The sequence below is a fragment of the Arvicola amphibius genome, chromosome 11 (assembly GCF_903992535.2).
Source record: "Arvicola amphibius chromosome 11, mArvAmp1.2, whole genome shotgun sequence".
NCBI classification, from domain to species: domain Eukaryota; kingdom Metazoa; phylum Chordata; class Mammalia; order Rodentia; family Cricetidae; genus Arvicola; species Arvicola amphibius.
In genome coordinates, this window is record NC_052057.2 from 22,898,810 (window position 1) to 22,916,919 (window position 18,110).

General features: G+C 45.2%; 1 protein-coding gene across 10 annotated transcripts in view; it reads right to left on the bottom strand.

The window, feature by feature from the left end:
• Positions 1-14,410: 14,410 nt before the first annotated feature.
• Dclk1 (doublecortin like kinase 1) overlaps positions 14,411-18,110 on the bottom strand; it is a 279,460-nt gene continuing 275,760 nt past the window's right edge. For 5 of the 10 annotated variants that reach the window (XM_038347475.1, XM_038347473.1, XM_038347472.1 and 2 more), the window contains one exon: positions 14,411-14,575. In XM_038347475.1, the coding sequence (XP_038203403.1) occupies positions 14,411-14,575 (165 nt within the window). The remainder of the gene's footprint in view (positions 14,576-18,110) is intronic. The other 5 variants (XM_038347477.1, XM_038347476.1, XM_038347482.1 and 2 more) reach the window with 1 other exon arrangement.

Consider the following 18,110-nt stretch of genomic DNA (forward strand, 5'->3'; position numbering starts at 1 on the left):
AAGATTTTCTAGATATGCAGAAATATATTTCAAATGGACAAGTAATCGTCAAACAATTCAAAGACCTACAGAATATGGCATTTAAAATGTTTTAAGAACTTAGACTTCTCTCAAAATGAATTGTGTCTGCTCTGACAACAACCAATTACTTCAAGAGGATGATGGGTATTGAAGAAACTCCTTTTGAAATTTGCTTTCAATATGACAAGGCTAGCCATTTGGGTAAGAAACTACTCTTGTCTGGACTGCTTAATAATGTACTATATGAACTGAATATACAGGATCCACAGGAAAATGAGTACTGAGTTTGCCAAAATAAGGTGAGACCATTCTTTGGGGTTCCTGCTCCATGAAAGAAAGTTCCAGACATTCTGCAGGACATACAAGAAAGCGACTGATGAATTTTGCCAAAATAGGTGGGACAGTCCTCCAAATTTCCTGCTTCACTGAGAAATCTGTCAGATATTTTAGGCAGTAGGCTGAAGATGGATGCTTCAATTCTACAGAAGAACTTTGGGTGACTGTCCAGGCAGCCAGATATCTCTGTCATTTCTAGAGTTTTGGAAGTTGCTTACAATGCACTTCCCAGTTACTTAGGTAATATTATATACTTCTGGGGTCTTTGATGGATTTGAAGACTAGATAGTTATAATTATAGTTTTCCTTAGTTATAATAAAAGATAAAAAGACATGAAACTTTAGATTCACAAAGAATAGATAACATAGTATTTTCTTTAATTTTGCCAAATGAAAAGACTAAATATTTTAACTGTAATTCTTGCTTGATACCTGTTTCGTTATATGTAATTTTACAAATGTTAAAGTTAAAACATTCCTTTTTAATTAGATAGAAAAGGGGAAGTGATGTGAGATGTGCTTCTGTATGCTTTAAATATGTGTGCTTTTATTGACCTATGGCATGGAAGAATATAGTTAGGTGGGAAATCCAAGCAGAGATACAGGTAAAGAAGGGCAGAGTCGAAGAGATGTCAGTGAGCCCCCTGGAACAGCAAGATGTAATAGAGAAAAGGTAACTCCATGAAGCCACATGGGGATACTCAGAGTATTAGAAATGGGTTAATTTAGACGTAAGAGCTATCCAGTAATAAGCCTGAGCCATTAGACAAACAATTTTAATTAATATTAAGCCTCTGAGTGATTATTTTATTAGCAACTGCAGGACTAGGCAGGACACAGAAAAGCTTCAGGCTACATACCATTCAAAGGCAGATGGGTCCAGACTATATAAGAAAAGGTAGCTGAACATGAGCCTGGGAGTGAGTCGATAAGCAGCTTTCCTCCATGGTCTTTAGTCTAGTTCTTTCCTCCCTCTGGTTTCATTAGGTCATGATGTGTATCTCAGCAACAGAAAGCAAACTATGACACCCCTGAACCCCACAGATGTGCACAGATGTACATACACACACACACACACACACACACACACACACACACACACACTTCCTTTTAGTCAGATATAGCATAGTTGCCAAGCTACCCAGCTAATATCACTGACTGCTGGGGATCACTTTAGCCTCCTTTGTAGTTCCTGAAGGCTTCCCTTCCCTCCCCTCTGCCCTTATCACTGCTGCTTCTTTGAGGACCTCTGTTAGAGTCTGGAGCTGACTTGTCCCCCATTAACTCATAGTTTAGACATCTGGTCCCCATCTGGTGGCATCGTTTGGGAGCCTGTGAAAACCTGAAGGAGGTGGGATCCAGCTGCTAGAAGGAGGCCTTTAGGGCTGGGCCTTTGAAGGTTGTGCCTGCCCCCAGTTCCAGCATCTCTCCATTTTCTGGTCCTCAGTGATGTGAGACGCCTCCACCATAAGCTTCCGCTCTCATAAACTTTGCCACGCCTTCCTTCCTTCCTCATCAAGAGGAACTGAATCCTTCTAGAATCATGAACCCAAATAAACCTCCTTGCCTCCCTTGGATTTTTTTTTTTTTTGGTCAGATATTTTTGTAAGAGCCACATGAAGATGTGTGAGCTACCTTTTGATGCTGCGATAAAACGCCGTGTTTGGAAGTGACTCAGGGAGGCAAAAGTGTGTTTCTGGGTGAGAGTCCTACAGTGGTGGATGAACATGGCAGCCAGTGACCAGAGCAGGATGGGAGAGGCCATATTTTTAACTACAAACATGAGCAGAGGAGTGGAGTGAGGCCATAAACCATCACTGCCCCTCGTGATGCACTTCCTCCAGCAGGCATATACCTCCTAAAGGTTCCGTAACCTCCCTGAACAGCGATGCCAAGGAGGGACCAAGTATTCATGTCTGTGAATCTTTGGGGGACATTTCTCCTTCAAAGCTCCAAAGCAGTAACTATCCCAACCTCACTGTCTCTAAAGTATCACAAGGTCCCTACCTAGTTTTCTGCTAGTCATGCTTGCCCCTTCTGAAACTATCTTTTCACTCTATCAGCTGAGGGATCTTTACAAACACCTCCTGCCTTTGAACTTTTGACGCCTCTTCGCTATTAACTATGATAATCAGGGTCCCTATGATAGTCTCACAATCAGTATCCCTACCACAGCACACTTTGGACTTGATGCTCTTCACATAGACTGTTGTGAGAGTGTGAAATTCTGCACGTGCCTTCAGGTTCTGTCTGAGCCCTGACGATACATCTTCTCTCTTGTAATCCTTGTTAGCCACCTGTGATCTCAGCTTGGAGTCCTTAGATTGTGTTCACAGGCCACAGTCTGATGTCTATGCAGAGATCTCTGCTCAGGTGTTTAGCCAGCAGGAAGACCGTGTTGGACCAAATTCATCGTGATTTTTGGACCCAAGAAGCATGTTGAAAGCCTTTGTTTATACCTGCGACTTGCAAAAGACTGGAAGAAAGTGCACGCCTGCCCCGGAGAAGAGGAATTTCAAAAGCTTGCCATGAGTGTGTATCTGTTGCACAAAATAAGTCCCTGCTCATACTCCACATATGGTCTTCTCCTTCCTGGGCCCCCCCGGATGTTCTCTGCCTCACAGATCCAGGACGTGGCAAGGCAAGGCCCCCAGCTCTCTAGAGATGGGGGAGGGGTGCACTTCCCAGCAGAGATTCTTCTGTCAGCAGAATCAACAGGAAGAAAGAAAGTCAATACCAGGGCAACTGGCTGACTGCTAAAGTGGGCCTCACGTGCAAGGGAGATAATGGTCTGGGGATCCCACATGTAAACATTTTTAAGATGCCAATAGCCAGCAGGCAGCCCTTCACATCAGATATCTGTGAAGAGCATGGGCATATGGAAGAAGGCTGGGAGACAGGGAGTTCCCCCCCCAGGAACTCCCCCACCAGCTTCTTCAGAAGAAACAAAAAGAAAGGAGCCCAGTTTTCCTTCCCAAGGCCAGCCCCTGCCCTCCTGATTTACAGCAGGACTTTGTGAGACTGAGTGTTCAAATCTAAAGTTACTGCAGCTGCCTCTGCACTGGTGTGGGTGATGGAAGGGGTAACTAGAGCACTGGGGGCTAGCTCTGGCTGGGAGTCCATCCCAGGACACCGCAGTCCGCTCGGAGGGCACAGCAGGCTAGAACAGTAACGTCCATAGTGATGCGGCCCTAACAGCAGCAGGATGTCAACACTGTGGGATGCTGGGCCAGGCAGTTGAACATCACAGCCTGCAACACACATGTGCACATGTGCATATGCCCACACAGCTATGCAATCTACACAGATATCTACAAGTTAAGTGATTTTTAGGCAGTCGATGCACCTTTGGGGCAGTGCAGGGGAAACCCAGATGAGAGGAAGTGGATGCAGGGAGGGGGTACAAGCTGGCAGTAGATATCCAGACTTGATTCCATGATACTCTGTGCCCTGTCTCACCTGGCAAATTCTATCCTGCACAGAAAGTCCTGCTGACAGATTGAGGACAAAGTCAGGAGTCATCACTTGAGCTCCAGGGCACCCACTGCCTACTGGATTCTAGTTCGGGGCGGGGGGCAAAAAAAAAGCTATAGGTAGCTGACAACGAAGTTTCTAAACCTGTCATACAGTCCTGGTACTTGCTTGGTGAGGCTTAGAGGTTTGGCTCTTCCCTGCTCACCCGGATGCATTTCTCCGCATTCAGGAAACTGGGAACACAAGCAATAGCTACTTCCCCATCCTCGGTCATATTTATCAGATGGTTTCTGTGCAAATCCATTGAGAAGGGAAGGCTCTATCATCAGATGGCTCTGTGTGACAGCATGCTTAAGCTACATCTACATGCTAGCGACATCTGTGAGCAAAAACACACACCACGGTGTGGGCATTCCAGGAGCACCCCCGAAAATCCCTGGCGAAAGAAGGCCTTTGAACAGGCAGGTATATCCATGTATTACCATGAGGCCTTCTTCTCAAGCAGGGAATCTTCAGGTTTCCATTTCCAGGCACGGATGCGAACGGCTGCCTTCCTCTATAAAGTGAATAGGTGGAAACAATAGCAGCTTTTATGAAGCAGAATCAGCTTGCTCAGGGAGACAGAAGCTGACTCGTGGACGTTATTAAAAGACACGGGAGCATCCACATGGCGAGGGAGGAAATTGAAAATGTCTGGGTTCGGTGGGGCCTTGATTTAGTTGTTGAAAATGAAAGGGTGTGCGGAATGATGAGCCCACGCTGACAGGCGCACTGCTTAATCTGAAGAATCTAGCAAATTAATAGGTAATTCTGGTGGAAAAACGAAACCTCTCTTGGGTGGAACATTAATTATCACCCTGCTATCAAGGAAAGGTGACAGTGTGGGGACATCTAGGAAGAAGGTAGGAAAGAGTGGTTTTCAGGGTCAGCGAATCTCCTCCTCGCCTCCCTCCCTCCATTTTTCCCTTCCTCTCCCTCCTTTCTTTTCTCTTCCTCCACTTCTCTCCCTTCTCTTCCTTCTCCCTTTTTTTTTAATCCAGAGCAAAGAGAAACAACCTAGGAAAGGATATTTTCCCCACAGGAAGAGAGCCATGGGCTGTGCAAGCAGGACATTCCTGGTTGCGCTGGGATTACATGGGTTCTTTTGTTTGCCCGGGAAGCTGCCTCTGCTAATCGCTGAGAGAGCAATTTGTATTTCAGCTCAAGACTGGTGTTGAGACCAGGCTGTGTCAGGCTCTAAGTTACTCTGTGTTGTATAAAACCATGTTTTTTTTTTTTTTCAGGCTGTGCTTTGCCTTGGGAAACTACATTTTACAAGCCCCCCCCCCCCCCCCACACACACACACACATTCTGAAGGCAGAGACTGACTGGAGCCTCTGGGTGGACCTGGAGACTGTACCATCTGCCAGCACCATCCAGCCAGCACACACACCAATACGTGACTCATTGGTGGGACTGGAAAGGGAGCTGCCCTGTAAATTTACTGGGAGAGAACTGAGATTATAGAAGCACAGAGGTGCATTAAGATTATCTAGGGAAAGCAAGCCCCAAACTTAACTGACATACCAGATTGAGGAGAGGGTGCACCTCTCCCACCCGGATTCCATAAAGAGACGAACACCAAACACTGTGACGGCACAGTTGCGTACCAACCTGTCATCCAAAACCTGTGTGTGCCTTAAAGACTTACCCACTGGATTAATTAACCCTCCATCCCCATCCCATCCCCGTATAGGTCAGAGCAGCCTATGGTGCCTGTCCATGCACCTGTTTGTGCCTAGACATGACCCGTTTCCTGCTCCTGCCCCAGTACCTGCTCCAGACTCAGGCCAGCCTTTTCTGCATTCTCCAGCATCTCCTCTGAACCTGGTACAAGCAGCTTCCACCAATGGGTCTGCTTCATTAGCATCTATGCAGATCTTTCCTCAACTGCTTTAACTTGTATTCATATAATACACACATAACTCTGTGTGTGTGTGTGTGTGTGTGTTATGAATGTTAGTTAATATTAGCAATTAAGATGGGACTAAAAGAGCCCATATTTACCTTGATCTGGCTGCCTAGTCAGTTGGGATTTTACCGCAGACTGCTGCCATTAAACATATAAACCTTATGAATTTATTGTTATGCAATGCATTCTGATGTAGTGGGAAGATACAGGCATGTTTGCCTATATTTCAGGTATAGCCCATATGCCAGACAGCCAGGCTGGCTTCCTTAAGAGCTTTCTTGTTCTATCTCCTCCTTGGCAAGTCTTGCAGCTGTGAGTTAGGCTGGTCCTGTCCTTTCCTAAAACCATAGTGGTAGGTTGGCGAGGCCCAGCTCCGGGGCTGTCCGCTGCCTCCCTGGGGTAAGCTGAGCCTCCATCTCCATGCCGGGGTCATTCATGCTTTCTGACCCTTGGTGCACACTTTTCACGGCTATGAATGCCTTCTTCCCACTTCCAGTCTTCAGACTCTGGTTCCGGGCTCTATTGGGGCTTGAGGACAGACTCCAAGTTTCACTGTGTGGGCTCTAACCCTTATTAGAGGCCTTGTGGGAGTCGAAGGAGGTGGGGTCTTTTAAAGGTAATTCAAATTGCATACAGTCATTAGAGTAAAACCTTCATGATAGAATCCAGGTGCTTTATAAGCCGAGCGTCCAGAGAGCATGCGCACACGCTCTTCCAGGTTCTGACCCCGTTGCCCCTCCCTTCACGTCACCTATGAGCCGTATTCATGAGAGAGTTATCACTAGATGTGGCTCCTTGCCGTTGTTCCTCCAGAGCTGTCAATCAAAATCATCTTCCTTTCTTTATAACTCAGACACTGATATCCGGTGACCAGAAACAGACCAACAGCAAGATCCCTTCCCTGAAGCGTCTGTGATTACCTCACAACAATTAAATTGGTCTTGGAAAGGAATTCCCCAGTGCCCCGTTTGTGCTTTTGCTATAACACCTGGGATCGCTCCGGACGGCTGCTTTCTATGAACCTGGAAAGGTGGCAGTGGTTGGCACATTTAGTTGCCCCAGGGATGACCACGTGATAGGGACTTAACTGCAAGAGTATATGACTCACACTGGATGGGAATGCGGGGTCCCAGGCCGAACCTCTGCTAGGTGTTTGCTGGAAATGGGTCCTTTGAGGGGTTCTGGGAAGTCAGGAAGAATGGACGAAGAAATGTGGCTTACGATGGGGGTGCACCAATTAGAGCCATTTCTGGCATCTTATTACTGTTTACTTGTCAAAGTATTACTGCGCACAATACTCTTAAATGAAGAATGTGGATGGGACCGAGAACTTTAAATCCACACACCCACTCAGAGCATCCCTTGGAACTGGTTTTGAGAGGTACATTGAGAATACTTCCTTTCAACTACCCATGTGACACACCCGAAGATAAGACATTGGCAACTTGGATCTCTTTCGGAGTTAGTGTCATCAGCTTTAGCTTCCTTCCCCATCTCCCTTCTTTTTCTGCTTCTAAGAGTATACACCAGAGTGTGTGGACCGCAGATCTAGTTACATGGGCCTGATGGCTGGATTGCCGGCAGCCTACACCGTCTACACATGCTGGGAGCCAGTGACAAGTTGGTAGGGATGCTGTGCCCCTGACAGGTTGGTATTTGGCCATCTGTGAGTGATAAATCAGTAGCTCCCCATGACCAAAGAGTAGACGATTTCTTGCTAGAATGAAGGTCTTAGGAGGAGGAGCAATGGAGTTTCTTTCAGTCTAAACTATATCATTGATAGTAGGTCTTGATTAAGTTTATTGCATCAATGGGCATATTACAGTATTAATGTAGGACAAGAAGCTGAAATCTTATGCTAATTGCAGATGGCAGAGAGAACTCTGGGATGCCTTTTACCTCAGAGCCCAGGAGCCGAGCCAAGAGCACCATGGGGTATGTGTACCATTACAAGGGCAGATGGCAGAGACACCTTTTCAAGAATCAAAGTTGCTGTAAACATACAAGCTAGGTGTAGACATGTCATCTGAATGCTGAACCAAGCATCCCAAGAAATGGTATCTTAGTGTCAAGTGTGTTTTCTTGTTTTCCAAATCTTCTGACCCAAAGCAAAAAGTAAAGCAGGTCATGCTTTTGCTTTTGTTCTTTTTTTTCTTTCCTTTCCCTAAGCCTAAACGAAGTGTCACCCATCGTTCTGGCACTCACTCAAGAGCCCTTGAATGAACGATCTCAAATGCAGGCAAGCTGACTTGGACATCTGTCACAGTGCCGATGGCCAGCACGAATCTGGCTGCCCCAGCTGGCTGGGTGTGGCCCCGCGTCTTGTCTGAGTCCCCTCTTCCAGGAGACTGGACCAGGCTCAGGCTTACCTCTTCAGACAGAGGGAAGCCTGTGGAAATTCCAAACTGCTGCTATACCTGTTTCTCGTCGCCCACTTCCCGCTGCTTCCATAACTGCTTGCTCTGTAGGGAACACGTTCCTCCTTTCCAGACCCCCAGTCCATGTGGCCCGTAGTCAGGGAAGGTTATTCCTTCCCAGTTACCCGTGGGTGGCAGCTCTAGCATCTTCAACACCAGAGTTGTAACCAAGACTTTCCTCCTATGTTTCAAATGACTTCAAATGACAGATTTTTGGCCAGGCCACCAGTCTCCTTAAACCAGATAATTGTCCTTAGGAAGCCAGAGGAGTGAAAAAAAAAAAAAAAAAAAAAAAAAGAGCCTAATGACTTCTCTACTGAGAGCCAAGGGGAAGACAGGTGCTTCAACAGCCCATGATGGCAGGGAAGGTGACTGCTAATTTTATAAGAGCTTGGAGATATTCATAAAATATCAGAAAAGTGATTTTCATAAAAAATACATTTATAAAAGTCATACCAGGGGACCTGGAATCACTCTTGCTGGCTGACTTTTCAATCTGGCCCTGAAACCACAATAGGAAAGAACTTTCTTCCATTATCCAGCTCTGTCATGTTTTCTAAGGCCCAGGTTGCACACGGACTACTTAACGGGAAGGGGCAACAAAATGGCAGCTAATTCCTGCTTAGCTATTAAAATACCAGTCTCCTCTGGTGAGCTCGCACATAGAGATTGAAGGAGAAAGGGAGGCTGGACAGTATTTGCTTTCTCTATGTTTGTCCAGGTCCTTGGCCCAGCCCGGAAGGTAATATATGAAAGAGAGACATTTTTGGAATAGTTGTTTTTGAATTATGCTCATGAAATACATACCGTGCTGCGGAGGACATGTGGGAAAGCTACATTCTGACCGCATGACTAATTTTTAAAGCCTTGTACAGAGAATACCCTGCCCCCCAACCCTGAACACAGCTGGGTTATTCCTCCCTGGACTGGATGTGTCAATTCTGAATTGAACTGAAATGAAATTTTACTCCATGATGGCAACATAAACCGGAGAGCTGGCCCAGCAGCAAAGGGCATTGTGTACACCAAGAGATATTACTTTATTAGTTTAAGAACGTGTTTTACATAAAAACAGGCAACATCAAAAGAGCTCATTTGGTAAATGAACATAATATATCACAGATGATTTCATTCCACATTCACCTACAATTTATGAGCTTAAACTGAAGGATTGGGGGAAATTGGGTCTCATTCCACCTTTAACCATGGGTACAAATCGTTTGAAAGTTATTTCATTGGGATTCCCCAACCAGACACTAACCTACGCCATCGGATCCATGCAGCAAGTGACGAAATCAGAATCGCAAAGGAAATGCTGAATTCTTTTTCTCCAAATCGAAACCTTTCAGGGAACTTGTTAAATGTGCCAAGTCCCCAGCCCACTTCTTCAGTATGCAGAAGCAAAAGACTATTTAATTTCACGCACAACTAATCCTTTAATAATTTTCTTTCAGTCAGAATGAAAAAGGCTAATATTAATTTCCTAATACTTTTTTTTTTTTAAAGTTGTCAAGGATGTGACTCTAACCTTGGACCAGTTTCAATCTCTTTTTATTTATTCTTCGAACACACCAAGGATTTAGTGTCTAGGGCAAGTGAGAAGTTGCCCCCGAAAACCAGTCAAGGTCTCTTCCTGACTACAGCTGATTGACTTGGAACGAACTTGTTAGGATGTTTAACACCACTTAAAATCCTACTCTTAATACCAACAGTTCTGAAGGCTTAAGCACTAATTACTTTAAATTAATAAAGTATGTCACAGTCAAAAATATACAACTTTACACTGAAGTAACATTAAGGGTCTCAGTTTAATTGACAAAATAAAAAACCGTTGAGGAAATTTCCAGGTACAGTTGAGAGAGATCGCCTTTTCTTGACGGGAATCTGGGAATCCGGATCCCTCATTTGTCTCTATGGGCAAACCACATGACCACAACACCTGCCAGTTAGATGCTCATTTCCCGAAAAATGACCACAGAGGCCTCCTGTTGGAGCCAGCAACAATAGCAAACAAACCAAAAGGCCTCAGCAGAGGCATGCTAAACCTCTACCTTAGATTTCCTGTTTCCCACTGGTTTATGACCCTTAATGCTACTGGCTGGCGGGCTGCATATTTGAGATGATTAAAAGAGAAGAGAGAGCCCAGAGCACCTCTCCCCCCTCCCCCCGCCTGTATGTAATTACACACAAACCAAAGCTTCCCTCTGACATCCCGGGGTCCCAGTTCTTAACTGTTCCATGTGTAAGCACCGTAGAGCCCACTTGGGAAGTACTTCTGCAGCCACCAAATGTTTCATATGTCCTCAAGTTTCCCTGATTTATTTGCCCTTAAACATGAGAGTAGGAAGTGGTATTTTATGCTGGCTTCAAATCTGAATTGACAAAAGTGTTAATTGTGGGGGCACTTTTACTTTTAGCTGCGACTCTCCCCACAGACAAGGGTCTTCGTGAAATCTGATGACTAAATTCGGAAATCCAGATTTCCAAAGAAGCATGTGTCTAACCCTCCATGGAGCATTCAAACCAAGGCTCTGTTAGGTCAGAGAGGTATTTTTTTTTTTGTTGTTGTTGTCTTGTTTTTGTTTTTACAAATTACCAATGGAAGTGGCAGGCAGCTCATGAAAAAAGTGGACCTTCGAGCTGATCAACTTCAAGTTATTAAAAAAAAAAAATCTTTGACAAAAAAAAAAAGAAAGAAAAAAATGGAAGGAAAGACTTTAAAAAATCAAGCAGTAATTTTAAAAGACTTACAAATAATAGAAAATATCTTATAATATATGCTAGGTGATTCGTTTTTTAAAAAGCATGTCCAAATAAATAATTATGTTACAACTACCATCTTGGGTCTTGGGGCGCCTCAAAACTCTGGAATCACAATGAGGGCAACGTACCAGATGTTGAGTTTTCCTCCAGAGTTGGGTAGAAGTTGAGAGGCCTGAGATGTGCCCCCACTCTTTAGGACAGGCCCTGAATAGCAGACTTGAGCCTGAGGCACATTTTTATGGTCAAATTAAAAACCTTGCAGAATAGGAGTTTATCTTGGAAATGCTGACAGGGCTTTACCCAGAGAAGGGCCAGCGGCAACACAATAATGTGAAGAAAGCTCTCCCTCAGCACAACTGCACTTCGGCACAGGGGATAGAGTTGTCTAATGGATGCCTTTGGCCAGCAAACAACCGTGATTTAACACACTCGCGTCCTGGTAATTCCGGAGCCCTGTGACCCTCTGAGCCAATTTTTCTTTCTTTGTTTTTTTCCAACTGAAATATGCCTCAAAGGGTAAAGGATTGCAATTTTAGCCCTTCATTCACCGATCTACTGTGCTCTTTCAACAGTATCTGACAGACCTGTTAACCGCCACTCATAAGAGAGCTAAGCAGGTTGTAGAAAATCTCAGTGAACGCAAGACATCAAGTGTGTTCTGTTGTTCCCCCACTCCCTCCTCCGCTTGTGTTAATACGTACACACCACGTGTGTGTCAGATGAGGGCATGGCTGGAACATTTCCAGGGACTGTGGGTCTTAACTTTTCCTTCTAATGAATGGTTCAGAACAAATCACATGTTTATTGATCATGACCAAGAAAGCGGCTTCTGCTACAATGCGGAGGGGTAAATGTATTCATTAATATGAGAGGGTCTCATCCACAGAATTGACTTACAGGAAGCAAGGAGAGAAGGGTTGTTCAACTACTCTACTCTCAAATGGAAAGTTTCCTTTAAATACCACAAGGCTGGTCCAGTTAGTAAAGGAAGGGCAATTCCCATCACCAGCTCACCACCATAAGAGTTATATTCAATACTCAAAAATATGGAAACACTCATGATGGTTAAGTGGATAATTACAGAGATACACAGGCATCATGGGCCATAGTTGTTCTATGATACACAAAATGAAAACTGGGTTGATTTGGTTATAGAAATTCAAAGAACACCACCACCTAATTATTTCAAACTGGAACTATTCCAAGAATGTTGAGGGGTGAGAATTTAGTGTTGGCTAAAGCCAAAGCAGTCTGGGAGCACAGATTCATTCACGCATGTCTGTCTGTTCGCCCTCTGAGCTACACTCTGCTGTCTAAGATCGTGATAGCTGAATGCTGGAAAGATGACTGAATTACTGCAGTCCATCCGCCTGCTCAGTCTTTCTACTTGACAGGTCAGATCCCACTGTTTACTCAGTGTAGATAACTGAAATTCTATAGGGGTGTGCTGCCATCTTCCTTCCGAATGGGCTCAGAAGTCTTCTGAGCTATCCTCCTGCAACATGATGAAGAAGCCTCTTGAGTTACACAATAGACAAAAGCCAGAGCCCTCACTATGGACCTGTAGCACTGGACGCTATGGCCGTATGGTAATGACCAGGGGGAAAGCAGGGATTCAGAGAAGGTGGCAATCTGATATTGCCCATACGGTGTCTTACAGTTTCATACATGGAGTTGAGGCTCAGCTATGCCATTGCTTGTTAATCTTAGAATAAAAGTGCTTTGTCTTTCTGTTCCAGAGAAAGTAGTGATTTCTGATCAGTTCTAGGTCCTTCACCAATATGAACTCTGTCTACAAACCAGCACCCTTCCTGGTGGTCTGTGCTCCGTCTACTCCCAACATGCAATTTACATAATATGCTGATTTATACGATTTTGTACTTTTACATGCTATCATTTCTGGGCTCTCAAAAGGAAAAAAAAACCTAAGTAGATGTTGATTTAAATGTGAAAGACCAGCAAATGTGGGATTCTGTCATGTAAAAGTCCACTCATGCATAGAACATAAGGACAGTGTATGAATGCAGTAGTTGAAGATCAGCGTGGAGTTTGAAAACAAAGACCCTGACAATGAAAAGGTTGTTTGTAACTTTCAAGACATTAAAACACATTCAAAATAAGAATGAGAAAGTAGAGACCACTTGGACCCATTGGAGTCCTATCACTATTCTTTCCTGGGTCAAAGCTGAGAAAACATTAGAGCAACATTTGCGTTGGATCTGGCCTCCCAGGTACCCCTGAATCCTTTTGGAGACCAAGCTACAGTAAAGAAAATCATGAGTGGGAGTAGCAGTTTTAGCCTCCGGTGTCTTCTGGGAGACTTGCCGGTGCCTAGAGGTACTCATGGAATGGGCTTATTTCTCTGAAACCCATCCTTAGACCCTTTTGGATTGTGCTCCCACTGTACTTTCTCATCTGCCACTTTGCAAAGCACTGCCTCTTGCTCTCTCTCGCCCCAGATCTTTCTAATTCTGTGTTGGTTTCACACTGGTGGCTATAGTCCCGTGTAAAAGCAGCTGAGAAGAAGGAAACACGGGACCTTGCTTTCTCTCGCTGGTTGGAACGCCAGCCCTGTAGAGCACCTGGTAATTTATTGCTCTTTTCACCAGTAATTCTAGATCTTTCCTGATTCTGAGCAGACAGACCCCAACTCACCAAGCTCAAGCCAAGGCTAGGTGGTTCCCCGAGGGTCTGCCTGGCACTAGCAGCAGCTAATGGGGAAGCAGCATTTCAGGGGCGTCATCAGCACATCTTTGTATGGAGACAGGGAGAGACACCGTTCATCACTTGGGTGAGGCGGCCACAAACCTGATTCCCTCCGATCAAAGCAGAGAACTCACTGCAGCTAACCAGCTTACTACTTAGCAAAGGGAGTCCCTTCTTCGTAAAATGGTTAGGAATGAGGGATACATCTACGCACGTTATAAAACCTGTCGTGCTCTAAATCCACAGAGAAGGATCCACGAAGGATCATCCTCTCTGCTCTTCTTGTGTGTGGACATTTTAGGGTTCTAACGACGCCCTTTGGTCTGCAGCAAAGTCCAGAAATGTGTGTGAATATACCCAAGGTTCTGGAAAATTACCCAGCAAGGATTCTAAAGAAAATTCTGTGCACTCAGAGGGCTGACAGGTGCTGTTACCTATTGCAGATCCTAGCTCGACTGATGAAAATATTCATTGCTTCTATATTTAAAAAAAATTGCAAATTAGCCTTAACCCTTGAAGGACCCCTATTAGCAGCAAATTACCATCGTCACAAACACCACATGCCTTCTCATTCAGTAAAGGGAGCTTGCTACAAAGGTACCCAAAACATACTTTCTGTTCTGCCGTTCACGCATTGAGTGCTAGATAGATCAGATGAACCTGTTTTACAGAAGTTTGGGGGAGGGGGAAATCTCAGAGTCTTAAAAGGGTTAAGCTAGGGCTTGGAGTAAAAGGGTCTTATTAAAAGGGTGAATTAGGGGAGCGAACAGTCTCAGAGGAGCTGGGAGAGTAGTCTTCTGATTCCGAGTTGAGTTCTGGTGGAGCTGGCTGTGCCTTGTATCGGCTCCTCACATCCTGGTTGCGTCTTCGTCGGAAAACCTGCCTCTCCTTATCAAGAGCGGTGGTCTAGCAGGGGCATAAAATGAGAAAGAGGACAATTAGGCCAGGGGACATGGCAGGAGAGACTCTACATATTTTGCAGTTGGAAAGTATGCTTGGCCAAGCCAACCTGCCCATCATGGCTCACATATGTCAACACCATTCTTGGAGAGCTGGTTAAGGGACCTGGTCATGAAGGTCACAACTCATCCAGCGCTACCAGCTTCTTATCCATCACCCAGTGGCTTCTAGAATCATCCCCACATTAAACAGGGGCTTCAGTCCCTTGTGTATGACAGGTAAGGAAGCCTCTTGGGTCACACTGGCCAACAGGCAACTTGGGGCACAGGAATAATAAGGCTAAAGGGAGCTGAAGTCCTCAGAGGTGGAAACAGCCTCCCTGCTGTGTTAGCGATTTTCACTCTAAACAATCTTATTGTCTCTTGATGAGGGGATGTGGCTAAACCTTGGGAGGGGCAGAGTGAATTTTAAGGAAGCCAATGCCTCAAAGGGAGCAAGGCTTGGAATGAAATTAAACCCCATGACTGCACCCTATGGATTTCACTTAACAAAGTCCATTTTCATAAAAGTGAAGGTTTTTTTGTTTTGTTTTGTTTTGTCTTCTTTGAGTATTCCAACCTCTTGTCTCTATGCCTGATTTTACCAAAGAAACCTCAGATGACCTCTGGGCTGTGCTACCTGGCTGTGACCCCAGAAGTTACTACAGCGTTAGGATGGGGACACAGTGTGACTTCATCTCATATTTATTGGGTGTGGGGACGGACTGGCCCATGATAGCAAAACCTTAAGAGAAAGCAGAAGAGCAGGCCCAAAGCCGGAAGAAAAATACTTAACATGGGTCACAGTGAAAGGCGAAGGCGCCTTGTCTCAAAGTCCCTCTTTACAGGGCTGTAGCCTGGAGGCGGCTCTGTTTGTGAGGTCACTTTCCCTCTGCGAGGATATCTGCCGCCATGTTCCCCCCCCTCCCCTGGAAATTTTACTGTTGGTTTCTTCAAAGAACTGAGATAAATTTATAGCCAGCCTGGTTCTGAGAACAAAGTGAAAATAAGCCCCTTCATACGATTGCAGAACAGCATTAGAACAATCTTAGCTCTAAAAGAAAGCAATCAAAGTTCCAAAATGAAGTAATAAAGAGCGAAATAGAGACAGCGTGTAGAACCGGGGCAGTAAATGGCTCACTTAGGCTGGCCGTTCCCACTTGAAAAACCATCCACATGCCGAGAAACAGCATTAGGAGCCAACGAGGGTGATAAAGTTTAATAATTCACTTCTCGCTTCACAGAACAGTTAAAACACGACCCAATGGCCGCTGTCGAAATGTCTGCCTTGATTCTGCCCCTCGCTGAATTTTAAAGGACCTCGTATGTGTAGTTTTGGGTCTCATACCCACGGACTTCATGAAAACTTCAGCCTCACCAACCTAAATTCCTAACTTTATTTAAAACACTGTAAAGTCACAACACATGGTATTTTGCTTTTCAAAGCAAACGGAGAATGCTCTGTTTGTGTGGAGTTGGGTGTGTGTAGAAAACAGATGTCTATTTAGTCTGTCTGACACAAAAAGCATTCTGTAGTTAATCCAAGGGTAATATAAACTCGTCTCCTGGTCATAAAAGATATAGTTGTGTTTCTACCTTTCTGCGGATGAGGAACTCGCTGGCCCTGGACAGCATGCTGATGGGGAACATGGGGCGGTCAGACAGGGAGGGACACACTGGGAATGTGCCTTGCCCTGTGTGGCCCATTCATTCTGCTCAGTCATTATTCACTGCAAGGAGCAGACATGGCCTCTTCTCACAGGTACAGAATCACTGCAGACAACTTTGAAGCCGCCAAGGTCTGCAGAGGTGTGAGGCACCTTCTTTTTGCCTTTGTAACTTGATGCAAGGTAAGGCTTTAAAATGAAGCCAGGGAGGCAAAAGCATGCCCCTACCACATGTTGACTCAGAGGACTTCCCCTCCCCCCACTCAGTGTGCTTGCCTAGGTAGCACCTCTCCTTGCTCAGCAGTCCAGTAGCACACTGAACTGAGATGGACTTGAACTGTGATTCTCCCTGTTGACTTCTCAGGGGCCTTCAAACATTTAGGTCTTGATGTCCCTTAGACATCTATGATTAGCTGTATGTTCAGCTGCTCTAAGTCATGCGCCCCTGAAATGGGTCGTTGCTCCCGAAACACAGAATGCAGTTGGTACAGAAGTTGGTGCCGAGCCTGTACTCAGAGGGTCCCTCACTTTAACCTTCCTTGCTCCAGACTCTCTTGGGATGGTCACATCGTCTTCCTTCCTTGTTCATCTGCCTAAGTACTCAATGCCACACGTCCTGCCTGTCTCCTTAATTAGTAGCCTTCTAGATGATCACCTTCCTACATAAACCTGTTTGCTTACAAGCTCCCAAATTTCACAGCACTTCCTAGAAAGGTGATTGATGATCATATGCTCTGGAGGGAAGGTCAGATGGAAGTTTCTACTGGATTTCTAGAGGCTTCAAAGTGAAAGAGACTGTCCAGAGCGAGTCTGCCCAGTGCTCTGTCTTTATAAGACTGAGGCTGAGGCTCAATATGTGGAAGGATTAGCCCATGGACTACATTAAGAATATAACTCTTGCCTCTTGCCCAAGGCCCAAGCAAGCATTTACTCTGTAATCTATTGTAACAGGCTAAGACAGAGTTTCCATGTGTGCACCGCTCACTCCAGCTCTGTTCGCATCCCAAGTAGCAGGGGAAGACCCTAGCCGCAGATAGTATCCAAGAACAGATGCTGAAGGTACCCCCATGCTAATGGTCAGAAAAAATCTTGGGGAACATTAATTGGATCTACCCAGTCCAACCCACTCTGAATCTGGAGGACTGTGACTTCCTAGGCCTAGTGCTCACCACAGAAATGAGGGGTTCCTGACCATCTGGGTCACTGTAATATTTATCAATGGCTGCAAACAAAGGCTACATAGAGATGTTTCTTTCCATAAGCCTCTGTGCCCTGAGCCCCAGTAATTCTGTTTCTAGCTCTGGGGACTGTGGTTCATTTTTGGAGGTTTGTCCATCCCCATTCCCACACCGATGTGGTATGTAGTGCGTGTACTCTGTGTCCTGCATAGATCATGACTGTTTTCTTACCCGTCGTAGAGGTGCTATAAAGGGCCATGATCAAATCTTAGATGCCTTCTCTGAATTCTCCTCAGTTCACAGCACACAACAGATAAATTATGAACTTTGTGGCCATTGAATTATGAGAAGTTCCAACAGAGGTCACCTACTTCCTTCTGGGGTACCCAATCTCCAGTACATCCTGCAAGTAGCTGACAGGTCAATTTCCCCAAGGTCCAGTCTACTTACAATTCCTCATAAAGTCTAAATCCTTGTCCCAGCCTTGCCAATGCACTGACAGTAAAATATGCCTATTAGTCACTCAGAAGTGATTCGTGGCATCAGTAGACCTTTGTTCCTTTGGCAGACAGTGGCTCTTCTAGAACATTGTCCCTTTGCTCTGCTTGCCTTAGCCAATCCTGCCTTAGTTTCTTTTTGGGCACCTTTCCACGCCATA